The 15,157-nt window shown below is 38.6% G+C and overlaps 1 protein-coding gene across 1 annotated transcript; it reads left to right on the forward strand.

The window, feature by feature from the left end:
* Positions 1-6,043: 6,043 nt before the first annotated feature.
* pax1b (paired box 1b) lies at positions 6,044-11,842 on the forward strand. Its single transcript, XM_069723689.1, has 6 exons — positions 6,044-6,124; positions 7,787-8,374; positions 9,355-9,494; positions 9,892-10,063; positions 10,356-10,496; positions 11,572-11,842. The coding sequence occupies exons 1-6, from the start codon at positions 6,121-6,123 to the stop codon at positions 11,634-11,636; spliced, it is 1,110 nt and encodes a 369-aa protein (XP_069579790.1). The 5' UTR covers positions 6,044-6,120; the 3' UTR covers positions 11,637-11,842.
* The last annotated feature ends 3,315 nt before the right edge of the window (positions 11,843-15,157 follow it).

Genomic DNA, 15,157 nt, shown 5'->3' on the forward strand with positions numbered 1-15,157 from the left:
GACGTTCCATTCATACGTTCCATTCATACGTTCCATTCATACGTTCCATTAATACGTTCCATTAATACGTTCCATTCATACGTTCCATTCATACGTTCCATTCATACGTTCCATTCATACGTTCCATTAAGACGTTCCATTCATACGTTCCATTAATACGTTCCATTATTACGTTCCATTAATACGTTCCATTCATACGTTCCATTCATACGTTCCATTCATACGTTCCATTAATACGTTCCATTATTACGTTCCATTCATACGTTCCATTAATACGTTCCATTATTACGTTCCATTATTACGTTCCATTCATACGTTCCATTAATACGTTCCATTATTACGTTCCATTCATACGTTCCATTAATACGTTCCATTCATACGTTCCATTAATACGTTCCATTATTACGTTCCATTCATACGTTCCATTAATACGTTCCATTATTACGTTCCATTATTACGTTCCATTCATACGTTCCATTAATACGTTCCATTCATACGTTCCATTCATACGTTCCATTCATACGTTCCATTCATACGTTCCATTCATACGTTCCATTCATACGTTCCATTATTACGTTCCATTCATACGTTCCATTCATACGTTCCATTCATACGTTCCATTATTACGTTCCATTCATACGTTCCATTAATACGTTCCATTATTACGTTCCATTATTACGTTCCATTCATACGTTCCATTCATACGTTCCATTAATACGTTCCATTCATACGTTCCATTCATACGTTCCATGAATACGTTCCATTATTACGTTCCATTCATACGTTCCATTATTACGTTCCATTAATACGTTCCATTATTACGTTCCATTAATACGTTCCATTAATACCTTCCATTATTACCTTCCATTATTACGTTCCATTAATACGTTCCATTCATACGTTCCATTCATACGTTCCATTAATACGTTCCATTATTACGTTCCATTCATACGTTCCATTCATACGTTCCATTCATACGTTCCATGAATACGTTCCATTATTACGTTCCATTATTACGTTCCATTCATACGTTCCATTATTACGTTCCATGAATACGTTCCATTATTACGTTCCATGAATACGTTCCATGAATACGTTCCATTCATACGTTCCATTATTACGTTCCATGAATACGTTCCATGAATACGTTCCATTAATACGTTCATTATTAATACGTTCCATGAATACGTTCCATTCATACGTTCCATTATTACGTTCCATTATTACGTTCCATTAATACGTTCCATTAATATGTTCCATTATTACGTTCCATTAATACGTTCCATTATTACGTTCCATTATTACGTTCCATTAATACGTTCCATTATTACGTTCCATTAATACGTTCCATTATTACGTTCCATTATTACGTTCCATTATTACGTTCCATTAATACGTTCCATTAATACGTTCCATTATTACGTTCCATTAATACGTTCCATTATTACGTTCCATTATTACGTTCCATTAATACGTTCCATTATTACGTTCCATTAATACGTTCCATTATTACGTTCCATTATTACGTTCCATTATTACGTTCCATTTACGTTACGTTCCATTATTACGTTCCATTTTTACGTTCCATTACGTTCCATTATTACGTTCCATTAATATTCCATTAAGACGTTCCATTATTACGTTCCATTATACGTTCCATTCCATTATTACGTTCCATTATTACGTTCCATTATTACGTTCCATTATTACGTTCCATTAAGACGTTCCATTATTACGTTCCATTTTTACGTTCCATTCATACGTTCCATTATTACGTTCCATTATTACGTTCCATTAATACGTTCCATTATTACGTTCCATTATTACGTTCCATTATTACGTTCCACGTTCCATTATTACGTTCCATTATTACGTTCCATTATTACGTTCCATTCATACGTTCCATTATTACGTTCCATTATTACGTTCCATTAATACGTTCCATTAAGACGTTCCATTATTACGTTCCATTATTACGTTCCATTAATACGTTCCATTATTACGTTCCATTAATACGTTCCATTTTTACGTTCCATTCATACGTTCCATTATTACGTTCCATTAATACGTTCCATTAAGACGTTCCATTATTACGTTCCATTTTTACGTTCCATTCATACGTTCCATCTGTGAACCTACATCAGAAAACACTGACCACTTTACGTGACTTCACATTTTTACTTTAAGCCACATAAGAAACTTTATAAAACATCAAAGTTTGTTATTGTTTTTTTTAGAGGGGATCTGTCCAACCACCAGCTGACCTTCCTTATATGGACATTGTGACCAAACTTCCTCCTTTTATCCCGTCATAATTACTACGTCCACTAGAGGTCGCATTTACTGTCCCCGTCTGACCTGCTAGCAGCTTCAGTAGAACCGACAGGTCAAGATATATTTAGGTCATATGTGTGATGATAACCAGCTTTTCATTCATCTCACAACAGTCAGATTGGGTCTGGTGGTTGAGTTGCATTATGGGTAATGTAAGCAAGAGGTTTAAACAAATAAAACAAATATGTCTGTTTCTGCTGCATCGATTTTGATAAATTTTCAAAACTGAGTCCGACCGTCTCAAAGTTGAGCATGTCATTTTTTTGGGGGCAAAAATATGAATAAGGAAAGACCTGGTCAATATTTAAAAACGGAGGAACATTAAATAGAGATGACACGTTTTATTATTCCTGTTTCAAACTGAGATACGTCTTTAAATGTTCCACAACGAAAAGTTTATAAACGGGCCTTCCCAACCAAACTCCATGAGAATAATTCCTGTTTTTAGAAGTGTGTGTGTGTGTGTGTGTGTGTGTGTGTGTGTGTGTGTGTGTGTGTGTGTGTGTGTGTGTGTGTGTGTGTGTGTGTGTGTGTGTGTGTGTTGGATCCTGCTGGGTGGTCGGACTCTGCAAACAAACACATGACGAGACGACGGCCACAAAGACTGCACAGCCTCCACATTTATCCCATTTATTCCCCCTGAACACTTTATAATGGACACACACACACACACACACACACACACACACACACACACACACACACACACACACACACACACACACACACACACACACACAACTTGGAATACATGTGAGGCTGCTGGGAGTTGTCATGGTTTTCAGCCTGCTGCCTTCAATAGAACATCCTCTATATTCATGACACACACACACACACACACACACACACACACACACACACACACACACACACACACACACACACACACACACACACACACACACACACACACACACACACACACAGCAGTTTAGCTCTGAATGTACAATTATCTTCAGTTTATTTAAACCTAAAGCAGTAAAATATTTGTTAAAAAAAAGTAATTACAGTGTTTTGCAGTAAAACTTGAAACCAAACTTTGGGTAAATATAACAACAATGAAAATAATTATAAAGGAATTTATTTCGAACATACATTCAAATAAAGTGAAAAATTACATTTGAATAATTTACGAATAGAATACATAAAAGTGAAACTAACAATTACCAACACAATAAAATACAGTGAAAAACACAAACACACAAAAAAAATACAAAACAGAATGAAAACATAAATATTGTATTAAAAATGACCAAGAAACTTTGAATACAAATAAAATAAAAAGAAATAAAGATATTACTCAAATAAAAAGTTGAGAACAATTTGATAAAATGTGAAAAAAACAAAGAAGTTCGTAAAAATTTAAAAGCATAAATTATACCAAAAATGTCATTCATTATATAAAGAAAATATTAAGTTAAAGGGAAAAATACATAATATGAATATAAATACAAACAGAATAGGAATAAGAAACAAAAAAGCTTTATTGAGGATCAGATTTCCTTTTTCTTTCTCTTCTGTCGTGTTCACGACTTCTAACTAGAAAAACATTTTAATCGTGATGTGCATAACTACAGCCGCTAACTTGATTTAAAATCCTGTTTTCTGCTGTTATTTTCCACCAAACCTGAACTCTCTGATTCACCTGATTTACTGAAGAAAAAAACAAGAACTTTATTTCTGTTTTATAGTTTTTGTTTTTAAAAAATTGTATTCAAAGTTTTCTCAATAGTCACATTTAGGAACAGACAGTAAACTGAAGAGCCAACATTTCTTTTTTATTGGATTCATGAGGGAACAAACCTTTAAAAAAAAGTGACTTCATGCAGCTCGAGACCAAATCATGTTCTTTAATCTTAAAAACACAAAAATAATTCACAAGTCTGAGCTGCACTCTTAATACAAACGTTTAAATTTAACATTTTAGAGGCTGCACTTCCTTCAATTTCCTTCTTGCAGTTTTAAATGAATTGAATTTATTCAACTGTCAGTTCTGCTCAATCCTGAGCTCAGACTGCCCCCTGCTGTCCGACATAGGAACTGCAGCTCAGCACATTTAAAGGAGGAGAGGTGTGATGGGGTCAACAGGGGTCAAGTCCACCAGGCCATGACTAACATGTAAACAACAACATGTAAATAACATGTCAATCAGTCAGTAGTTTCCCAATTTTGAAGCATATTTTTTTTTGTTGATCTGAAAACCTAAACAGTCTGAGACAAAAATTGGAAAAAAAATAAACAGACGCAACAAAATATTTTTTTTATAATCCTGAAGAACGACTGAATAAATAAGAAACTGTTATTAATATAAAATGTTCTTCTGGCGTAATTCTTTTTTTTTTTGGCTTCATTTATATACTTGTGCAGTACAATTCAGCAAACATCGGATTTGATCACAACTAAACAAATATGAAAACATAAAGTACATATTTCTTTGTCAGGTTTGTTTTTCTTTATAAGAATAAATTCTCAGAGTCTGTCTTTTGTTTGAAATTCCTTAAAAGTACAACACATTTTTTTTTTCCTTAATGACTTTTTATTGATTATTATTTAATATTAGAAACGTAATTGTATATAAGTTGATCTGAATGCTCATCTGTAGACATTTTAAATTTTCACATGTTTATTTAATCGGTTGTTTTCTCGTTAAGACACTTAAACATTTAGAAATGAATGAAGTGAAAGGAAACCAAATGAATACCTTTTTTTTTATAAGTGGTGCCAAATTACACAGCTCTTTCCTGGATGCTCACTTTGAATATCAAAATATTCCTGTGCATTAAAAGCTACATTAAAAAGCAGCTGATTGTCTCCAGGGAAGGAAAAACTGTGATGCAGGACGTCGTCCATAAGGAGGCGCTGCTGCATTAGAAATATGAGGTAGTGTGGGATTATTTATATCCCTGTTTGAGTTTTCATTCTGAAAAATCTATTTTACATTTTAATATTTGACACTTTCTTACTTTCATCCAAAAATATAAATTAAAAAAACAAGAACTAAAACTCAGGAGGCTGCTTGTTAAAGGTTTTCTGTGTTTGATGCTCCTTCGTGTGTTTCTATTAATAAATGACTTTATTGATTTTCTCCTCCTCAGATATCAACACAAACCTTCCAGCTGCACGTCTGAGAAAGGTGCGTTTGTTTTCTACTCTGACGACCTTTTTCTAAATCACACGAGATACAAAACATAAATGTGACGTTAAAGCATTCCTGTGTTGCTCTTTGAATATCTTTGATTAATGTAAAATACGATTTAGGTTCATAACAAAGAGCTTGGTAGATTGTTTGTTTTGGATCGTGCTTATTAAATTCAATGAGATCTGAGTTTTAATGAACCAGAATTATTGGTGTAATAAGCTTATTTATGAGTTTTGTTTTTTAACTTAATATTCAGCTCTCTGATTCATTCACAATCAATTACTATGTTGTTTATTTGTTTGTCTACGTTGTTGTTTTTTGTGAGTTAATCAAGTTGTTTGTATTTTCCTTCAAACATCTGATTTAATTGTTTTTAATTCTCTGAATTTGAACACAGAAACCATGGACGGGACAGGATGTGTTCAGGGTCCACATGTGGACCTCGGAGAAATAAAAACTCTGCTTCCAACTCCCCAAAGAGCCCTTCAGGAGCGCTCGTACTTCTGGGCACCAAATGAAGCTCCTGCAAACAGGAAGTGATGAAGAGGAGGAGGAGGAGGAGGAGGAAGAAGGGATGGTTGAGAACACGGCAGGCTGCAGCCGGAGGGTCGGATGGTGCAGCGGCGAGCAGCTGTGGACAGCAGCTGATGGGTGAGTTGGACAAACTTGTTCAGGAAGCAGCTGAAGGAGACGCAGAGATTTAAAACAACGGATTTCCTTCTGATTTAAGAGGTTTTATTTTGAAAAAGTTTCTTTGTTGAAGCTCAATTGTCCTTAAAAACATGAGGAAGTAAAATGAACAAGGTGGTGAGACATTTAAATGAAGTGATAACTGTTAAATGTTGTTTGCCGGTAAAAAAAACAAAAAAAAACCGTTTTTATTAAAATATATGATGCATAAAAAAACGCTCATATGTGCACTTTAACCTGCAGATCAAATAAACAAGAGTTTATGAAGAAAAGGCAAGAATTCAAAATACAAACAAGAAGGGAAAGAACAATAATTGATCTCAACACGGTTCAAAAGTAAACAAACGAGATTCTGAATGTAAAATCAGATTTCATCAACTTTCGATAAAGAAACACGTTGATTCAGTCGGTTCAGAGAAATTCAACTGAATGAAACACAAATAAAGTCCATTAAACAGATGTTTCATTCAGTGCATATACAGATTAATATTTCCTTATTTAACCAGCAATAAACCTTCAGTGACATTAAAAATCTTTTTCAAGAGCGTCCTGGCAGCAAAAAGGAGGACAACTGAAGACAAAACCATTTCTGTCTCAAACACAAAACAACATCTGAGAAACTTTAAATGATGAAGATCAGACAGTCGAACAAAAATCATGTCGTCAGGAAAAGATTCTTTAAAACAAACAGTAAATACATTTATAATAAACGTGTAAATCAGTGAGACGAAGAGAAGAATTCAAAAAAACACACTTGAGAAGACAGTTTTTCACTTTTGAATAAAGTTAAAGGTTCAACAAACTTAAAGCTTCTTAAAAAAGAGGTTTGAATTGAAGATTGAATTTATATGGAGTCAGAAAAATGCAGAGAAATAAATGAAGCCAAATTAAAAATGTGCAGTTGCATCCGACTCTGGTAAAGTTATAAAACGAAATGTTCCGTTGTTAAAACTTTATTTTCGGACTTCAGATCAGTCAAAAAAACAACAAATAAAACAGGATTAAACTTAAGTACCGTGATTATTTCGATGTTCAATGTGTTTCCAAAGTTAAAAAAGGTTTTTTTTTTAAAATAAAAAGACAGTTTAAACATCTCTGATTTATTTATTGCTCTTTAAGTTTTATTTATGAAAAACGCAAAGACACAAATTTGAACATAAGCATGTGATTTCAATGTTTAAAACGAGGCCTGATTGTTTTTTTTCATGATAATTTGTCACCTTGTGACTACAGAGACAATAAATCCTCCGAATTATGATTACTGTGATCATCTGGTGTTTTTCTGCCGAGATTCAAATTGCTTTAATGTGAGAATGCAATTTTATTTTCAAAATATTTATTAAATTCTAATTTTGATTAAAAAAAAACCCATTTCATGGAGCCTAAACCAAACAATAATATGTTTCGAAGTTGACTTTTCTTCAGAGTAGATTTTGATTTCTTTATTTTAACATCTTACAATCCATAAAAAAACAAATCTCCACCGCTGCTGATTGAAGTAACATTTTCTTCATAATTAAAGTAGAATCAGATAAAACTTCTCCTTTTGATAATGGTTGATATATTTGGAGAGCTTCGGGGCTTTAAACGGACTAAACTAACCCGAGTCGTCCCGTGTTGCAGAGCAGAGCTACGGGGAGGTGAACCAGCTCGGCGGGGTCTTCGTCAACGGCCGCCCGCTGCCGAACCCTTTGCGCCTGCGGATCGTGGAGTTGGCGCAGCTCGGGATGCGGCCCTGCGACATCAGCCGCCAGCTGCGCGTCTCCCACGGCTGCGTGTCCAAGATCCTGGCCCGCTACAACGAGACCGGCTCCGTCCTGCCCGGGGCCATCGGCGGCAGCAAGCCCCGGGTCACCACGCCCGCCGTGGTCGAGAGCATCCGGGACTACAAGCAGGGGGACCCGGGCATCTTCGCCTGGGAGATCCGGGACCGGCTGCTGGCGGACGGGGTGTGTGACAAGTACAACGTGCCGTCCGTCAGCTCCATCAGCCGGATCCTCCGGAACAAGCTCGGGACTCTTTCTCCTCCGGGTCCGTATGAGAGCATCAAACCGGCTCAGATCCAGTACGGACACGTGTACCCCTACTCCTCCTACAGCGGGCCCGGGGCCCCCACCGGGACCCGAACCGGCAGCGGCACCGCAGGACACATCGGCCTGCCGCGGAGCTGGCACAACATCCTGGGCATCCGAGCCTTCATGGACCCGGCAGGTAAAAACCCACATTTAAATACTTGAAAAAACAACAACAACCAACCGGGAAGCTCCGGTTTTTTATGATCAAACTTTTTGGTTTAGATGTTAAACATTATTGATTTATAATTGACAGATTACCTTAAAACACAAGTTTAAGCTTTAAAACTGATGTAAATCTACTTGTTTATTTATTTTACAAATTTAAACTTTTGGTTAATCCTTTATTCATAAGCTTTAAAACTGCTGATTCTGACCTTAAATGGGTCTGAAAAACACAACTTTTTTAATAGCTGTAACGCTGCATTTATGTTATTGATGTTTAACATCAAACATTCAAATCCCAAAATATGGTAAATATAGTCGAAAAATGAAATAATCTAAATCTTGATTTAATCCCTTCGTTACTTCCAAATGAAGCCTTTTTTGCATATTTGATATTTTTGGTGAGTTTGTGCATTATGTAGTTTATGAATTACTCACTAAATATCCTGTAAATTGAAACCATATAGTTTAAAACATTCAGATTTATTTTCAGTTACTCTGCGTTACAGTTGCTGCCTACAAAATCTCCAAAATGAACAGAAATATTCTTCCTGTAATAAAAAATAAAATAAAATCCACCAAGACAGCAGGTGAACTTTGATTAATACAACAACACATCTGTTGTACACTGAGACACATTAGGTTACACATATTAGTCTGCACACTTTTCTTTTTTGTAGTTTTTTTTTTTTTAAGTATTTCAACTTTAATGCAATTGCAGACCTTTATTTTGAAAGTTTTTAATGGATGATGCTTGACATAAAATCTGGCAGTAAATAATGACGTCATTAAATCGACAAACATCTGCAGGGATGAAGTGATCAAATTCTGCTTCTATCATCTCAAATGTTTCCACAGTGGATTTTATAACTCAAATCTGATGATTCAGAATGAGTTTCCACTAGAATTTATCCGATTATCAGAAGTTAAATTTGTCTTTCTTTGTGTCTTCAGCTCTGCCTGGATCTGACGGACCGTCGGCCAAAGTGGAGGACTGGACCAGTAGGACCAGTACGAGCAGCAGAGCGTTCCCCTCAGGAATGAACGGAGCTCAGAAAACCAACCACGACTTGAACCTCAAATATCCCCAGCAGGTAAACGACACCACGGGGCTAACGCAGCCTGAGAACCGGTGCTGTTGCCATGGTTACCTGCAGTATTGATGTGGACGGAAAGAGTGGACGGGAGATTTCTGAGCAAGTTGGTGGACATTCGGGGGAACGTGAGGATATTTTACAAACTGCAGTTTTAGAAAGTCGGGCTGTTTATTTAAATGAGACCTTTTTAAAAAAAGTATGAACCTTTAAAGTTGTGACAACAGTTGTTGACTGGTTTGTTCAAAGCAACACCAGCAGGTTGAACTTTGAAATTGGTCTCACTGTGAATGTTTAAAAAAACTCGTTAAACCATTGAATGTTTTCTTCTCGTATTTGTTCTGCTTTAAACATTTTTCCTGTTTTTTTAAATGGTATTTTTGGTTCTTTCCTTCAGTCCTCGTCCGGTCTGTCTGGTTACGTCTCAGCTTGTTCGTATTCTCCATCGAACCAGTACGGAGTGTACGGAGCTCCAGCAGCAAACTACATGAGCACAGGACACCACTGGCAGCCCCAGGCCGCCGGGCTGACTCCCGGGCTGACCTCCGGTCTGACTCCCGGTCTGACCCCCGGTCTGACCCCCGGTCTGGGCTGACCCCCGGGCTGACTCCCGGTCTGACTCCCGGTCTGACCCCCGGGCTGACCTCCGGTCTGACCCCCGGTCTGACTCCCGGTCTGACCTCCGGGCTGACTCCCGGTCTGACTCCGGTCTGACCTCCGGGCTGACCCCCGGTCTGACCCCCGGTCTGACTCCCGGTCTGACTCCCGGTCTGACTCCCGGGCTGACTCCCGGTCTGACCCCCGGGCTGACTCCCGGGCTGACCTCCGGTCTGACCTCCGGTCTGACTCCCGGTCTGACCTCCGGGCTGACCCCCGGTCTGACCTCCGGTCTGACCCCCGGTCCAAGTTCTGGTCTGACTCAGAGTCATCACGTCGCCACAACGTCACTGGAGGCTGCAGATTTTCACGCTGCAACGTCTTTCAAACTTTCACAAAGAGAAGGTGAGATGATTCAAACTTCCCTCTGTCGCATTTTGAAGATCTAATCCAGATGTTTTGTTACGGTTCTGATAACCTAACAGAACTGTATTATTTCGAGGTGAAAAGTCATTTTGGACACTAAATATACACAAACTCTGGGCTGATGTTGTGTTTCTTCACCTCTGGGTTCCCCACTTTTCCTCCAGCTTGCTGTTGACATTCGTATTTCAGTCCTTTGGAGGACGGAAGCTAAAGAGGCATCTGAAGTTTGCGGCCTGGCTGAAAGTCTAAAAAACGCTCCACTAAAAGGCCGCAGAGCTTCATCCTGTGTTTTAAGCTATAAAAACACATCAGAGGCGCTTTATTTTCTGAGAAACGCTGCGTTTCTCTCCACGATAAACCGCTAATATGTGTTTTTAAGAAACCGGGTTCGTCAAGTTGAGCTTGAAATCGTCCCAAAGAAGAAACAGCTCCTGGTTTTAAATCTAATTTAGTGTTTAGTCGGCGTGTAAAAATAAAATCTGCGGTGAAAACTGTATTTTTAGCAATAAATTTCTAACAAAGAAGAAAATGATGTTGTTTTCTTGGCTGTCTGTAGTTGTTGTTACTCCGGCCTTCGTCCAACTACAATCATCTGCACGCTTTACAATCACAAAATGTTAAAAGTTGAATGACCTTAACACTAAAGGTTTTTATCACAGCAGGAAATCTAAATTACGTTTCCAATTTTTCAAACCACAGAACAAAACTCTGCAGATCTTTACGTTTCCAGTTTTAACAGGAAAACAAATGAACCCGAATCAGATTTCCAACCAGCAGCTTCAAGCCTCGTTAAAACGCAGCCGACGGAACCGGTTCTGATGAAGATCAACAAACACATCTGGATCAGGACCACAAATATCTTTAGACAAAAAAGCACTAACTTTAAAAGTCCTGTCTCAGTTTGAATCATTGCCGTAAAATCGATTTTAAATGAAGACAGCGTCCTCAAGAAGAAGATCACTGAATCTGTGAAATGTGGGTTGGATTTGGATGAAATAAATTAAACATGATAGAGATGATAATCGTTTGCTTTTTGTTTCTATTTTCTCTGCAGAGGAACAGAAACTTCCCCCGAACAAACATCAATATTGTGCCCACAGATTATCTTCAGCCTCGTGACGTTGAATAGATAAATGCAGCGCTGCAGGGAAACCGTCCGGACCAGAACTCCACCCGCGGAGGTGAGCTGAAGAAAAACAGAAGCAGTTTGTTTCCCACAAGTTTAAATTCAATTGAAATTGCATCATCTTATAAAATATTTTGGTAAAGCTGTAAATATATTTTTATATAAACGGGCTTAATAAAGACGTAATAACAGCAGGAAATGTATCTTGGTGGTAATTGGAGCTTTAAAAGACAAAACGTTTCAGGTGTCGGAGCAGATGATCACATTTATGAATAAAAATCTGTTTTTAACCTAAACAGCAACTATAAAATGTGGAATCTTTCTGGGGTCATGTTTGATATAAACAGAGCAAAGTTTCCACTGAATGAAATCCAGCGTTCAGCTCACTCAGAAAAATGTTGTCTTGTTTTTAATTGAAATGTTTTGGGGCGAAAGAGTTGAAATATAATGAATCGGTTTTGCTGTCCTGTTATTGAGCGTTAAGAACAGTTCAGGTCTTCCTGTTCAGAACTGTTGAACCTCGGGCACAGTGAATGTTTCGATCATCTTTGTCTGGACTCAGATGTTTGTGGTGATGGTGGAGGACGAGCAGCGCTGCCACCGAAGCTCTGCTGCCGGTCAGAGCAGCAGATGTTACGCTTTTCATGTGGAAAATATGACAAAATACGAACAAATGTTTTGTTCCTGAAAGCCCAAAGGAAAACACGGAAACGCCAAGTTTGAGTTTACAATCATAGAAAACTGGGAAACACAAATATTCACATTTGACCATCAGAACATTTTTGGTGGTTTGACTCAACATAAATAACTTGAATATTTGATTGTCATCTGATCGGCGCTCCGACTGCTTGTTTTCTCTGCTGGATTCAGGGACTGCATTTCTTTTCATGTGTGAAATATCAAATTTATTACGTGAAATGTGAGCTTACATGCAGCATTATGAGTGAAATCGATATTTTCATTGGTAAAATGTGAAAACAAAATTAACAAACAAAACAAAATAGACTTCTGTCGAGTGACTGATGACTGAGGTTGTGTGAATTGGGGCTCCACGTGATGAATGAAAAGTGTTGTAATAAATTCCCTTTTTCTTAGTTTAATGTTGAATATTAAGATGTTTGTGCTTCAGTGGAAATTCACCAAGAAAATCAACCAAACCTGAAAAGCGGTGTTTGCCGTTTGGTGAGCTGCTGCAGCTCAGCTCAACCTTCCTGCAGGTAGACCACTAAACACCTGAAGAAGGTGTAAGATGATCCATCAGCAAACAGCTCAAAGTAAACAGGCCGTCCATTCATACCAGAACAATCTGAGACTGACAGAGCAAACACCGCTCATTGTTGGACAGCGTCTCCGCAGGAGACGTTGAGTCCTTCAGGAAGACGCTTCGCTCCAGGTTCCTTCTGTTACCTGCTTTGTGTTTCTCTCCCGTCTGTCCGACCAACATCCACCTGGACTCACTTCCAGCTCCATCAGGGAAAGATTCCAGAGAAAATTCTGCTATCGGGCTCCAAGTTCAGGAACTATTTGATCTGAATTGAACAATTTGACATTGAAAGTTACTTTCTCTGCAGATTATACTGATTTATTCTGTTAAAGTAAGAAAAGGGGATTAAAAGAGCTAAAACATTGAGACTCTGGAGCGTGTTACGCAGACATTAAAAGAAGTGTGGATGCTCCATGGATGGTTTGAAAGGTTTCTATGGATGCTTTGGTATTTCTTTCTAAAGACAGACAGAAATTCAAGCAAAGATAGAAAGTTTAAAGCCTTCAGGAGAGACTCCAAAGATTCCTGGTGGACGAAGTGGAAATCATTCAAACATCATCTCCAGCTGCTACTGGCAGTGGATGGTTGCTTTGTGAGCCGGTCACATGGATCGGTGACTGAAGGTTGTGCGTGGACGCTTGGCTGCAGCCTGCTAGCGTAGCGTAGCATAGCGTAGCACGAAGACCGGCTCGGCTAATTACTGCAAAACAAGTCGGCTTGGTGTCGCAACGCCGTGAACATCAGGTATCAGCTGTGACGGATGAACCTGTCAGATGGAGAATCTCCTCTTCGCTCTCTGATGTCGGCTTTCTTCCACCCTGAACATCTTCCACTTTACTGTCAGATGTACTTTTGATTTGATTTGGTAGAAGATCCATCTGTCTGCATGCAGGAAGCTCTCCGGCTCCTCAAACTTATCACAACATGTTTCTCCGTCTGTATTTTATTCTCTTCCAACATTTCCTGAGCCTGAGAAGCAAGTCCAGTAAATCAGTCTCTTTATTGCACAGTGAACTATATTTACTGCACTTCCTGTATGTGAGGTTCATCCTCTATACAGACGTTCAGATTCCAGATCTCCATCAGCAGACATGTTCATGCTGCATACATGCTCCATGTCATGATCTCAGACTGGATAGAAAAATCCACAAAGCTTCAGCTCTGAAAAATGCTTGAACCAGTTTAAAGGACCTTCAACGCATTCAAAACCCTTTAAAGATGATTTCAAAAGACAACTTGAATGTCACGTCTGCTGTCGGAGTGTCGCAGCGACGCGGAACTGCAGATAACACCAGGAATGAATTCCTCCTCCAGACACGTAAAACACGAGTGACGTTCCTGTAATGCTGCTGGCGACCTGCTTTGTACATGAAACTAAGAGTTTGTAAAATCACGAACGTAGCTGTCACACAGAGTCCGATCAGAGACGTTCCCACGGCGCCGAAGAAACCATCTGATAGAATGTAATGAACCCCGACGAGGAGGACGGACGAACATATCACAAATCCATCTGAATATCTGTCTGTCATCCACGTTTCCTTCTTCAGCCTCCGAGCACCAGCTGGTCTTTGTGTTACTGTGTGGATGGAAGATATGAACTAAACTCCACGTGGCCGCCAACGTCTCCACCGCAGGTTGAACAAGTGTTCAAAGCAAAACTTTATCTCAATGAAATTAAAGTGACGTGTGCATACGGGGACTTTGATATGTTAGATTCTTTGGTGTATAAATTAAAATGATTATTTTCCCGTCTTAATGTCTAACATAGTCTGCAGTATTTGAAAGACCCCAAAAATAACAGTGTAATTACTTTTTGCAGATCTTTACCATAACTGGTTTCCAAAATCCAACAGGCGAGTCTTTGTGAATGAAACAGTCACTTCGTCTGCACGTACGACAAAGTGTTCAAAAGCTTTTAATGGGTTACCAAGACGGAGGCTCGTTTTTAAACCGTCTTACTGAAATAAAGACACGTGATAATCGTGTTTTTTACAGAACTGATAGAAATTCCCAGAAACGTGACAAAACTTTTCATGTAAAAAACATTTCCTTTATGTTGACGTCCGTCTGAAGTGACTGAGAGAGAAGCCGGCCGTCGGCTCACCACCTCTTTAACTTTGCTGTTGATCTGTTAATCCTTCAGATCTGAGAGGGAGGATCTGGGCTCAGAGGCATCAACACACTCTTCCTGAATCTGACCTGTGGGTTAACAGAGAAAGGCTTTTAAAATAGTTGAGCAGGAGGTAAGGG

Source organism: Brachyistius frenatus, unplaced genomic scaffold (assembly GCF_029030835.1).
Source record: "Brachyistius frenatus isolate BFR_SWC_R1_liver_20210118 unplaced genomic scaffold, ASM2903083v1 Contig_341, whole genome shotgun sequence".
In the NCBI taxonomy this organism is placed as follows: domain Eukaryota; kingdom Metazoa; phylum Chordata; class Actinopteri; family Embiotocidae; genus Brachyistius; species Brachyistius frenatus.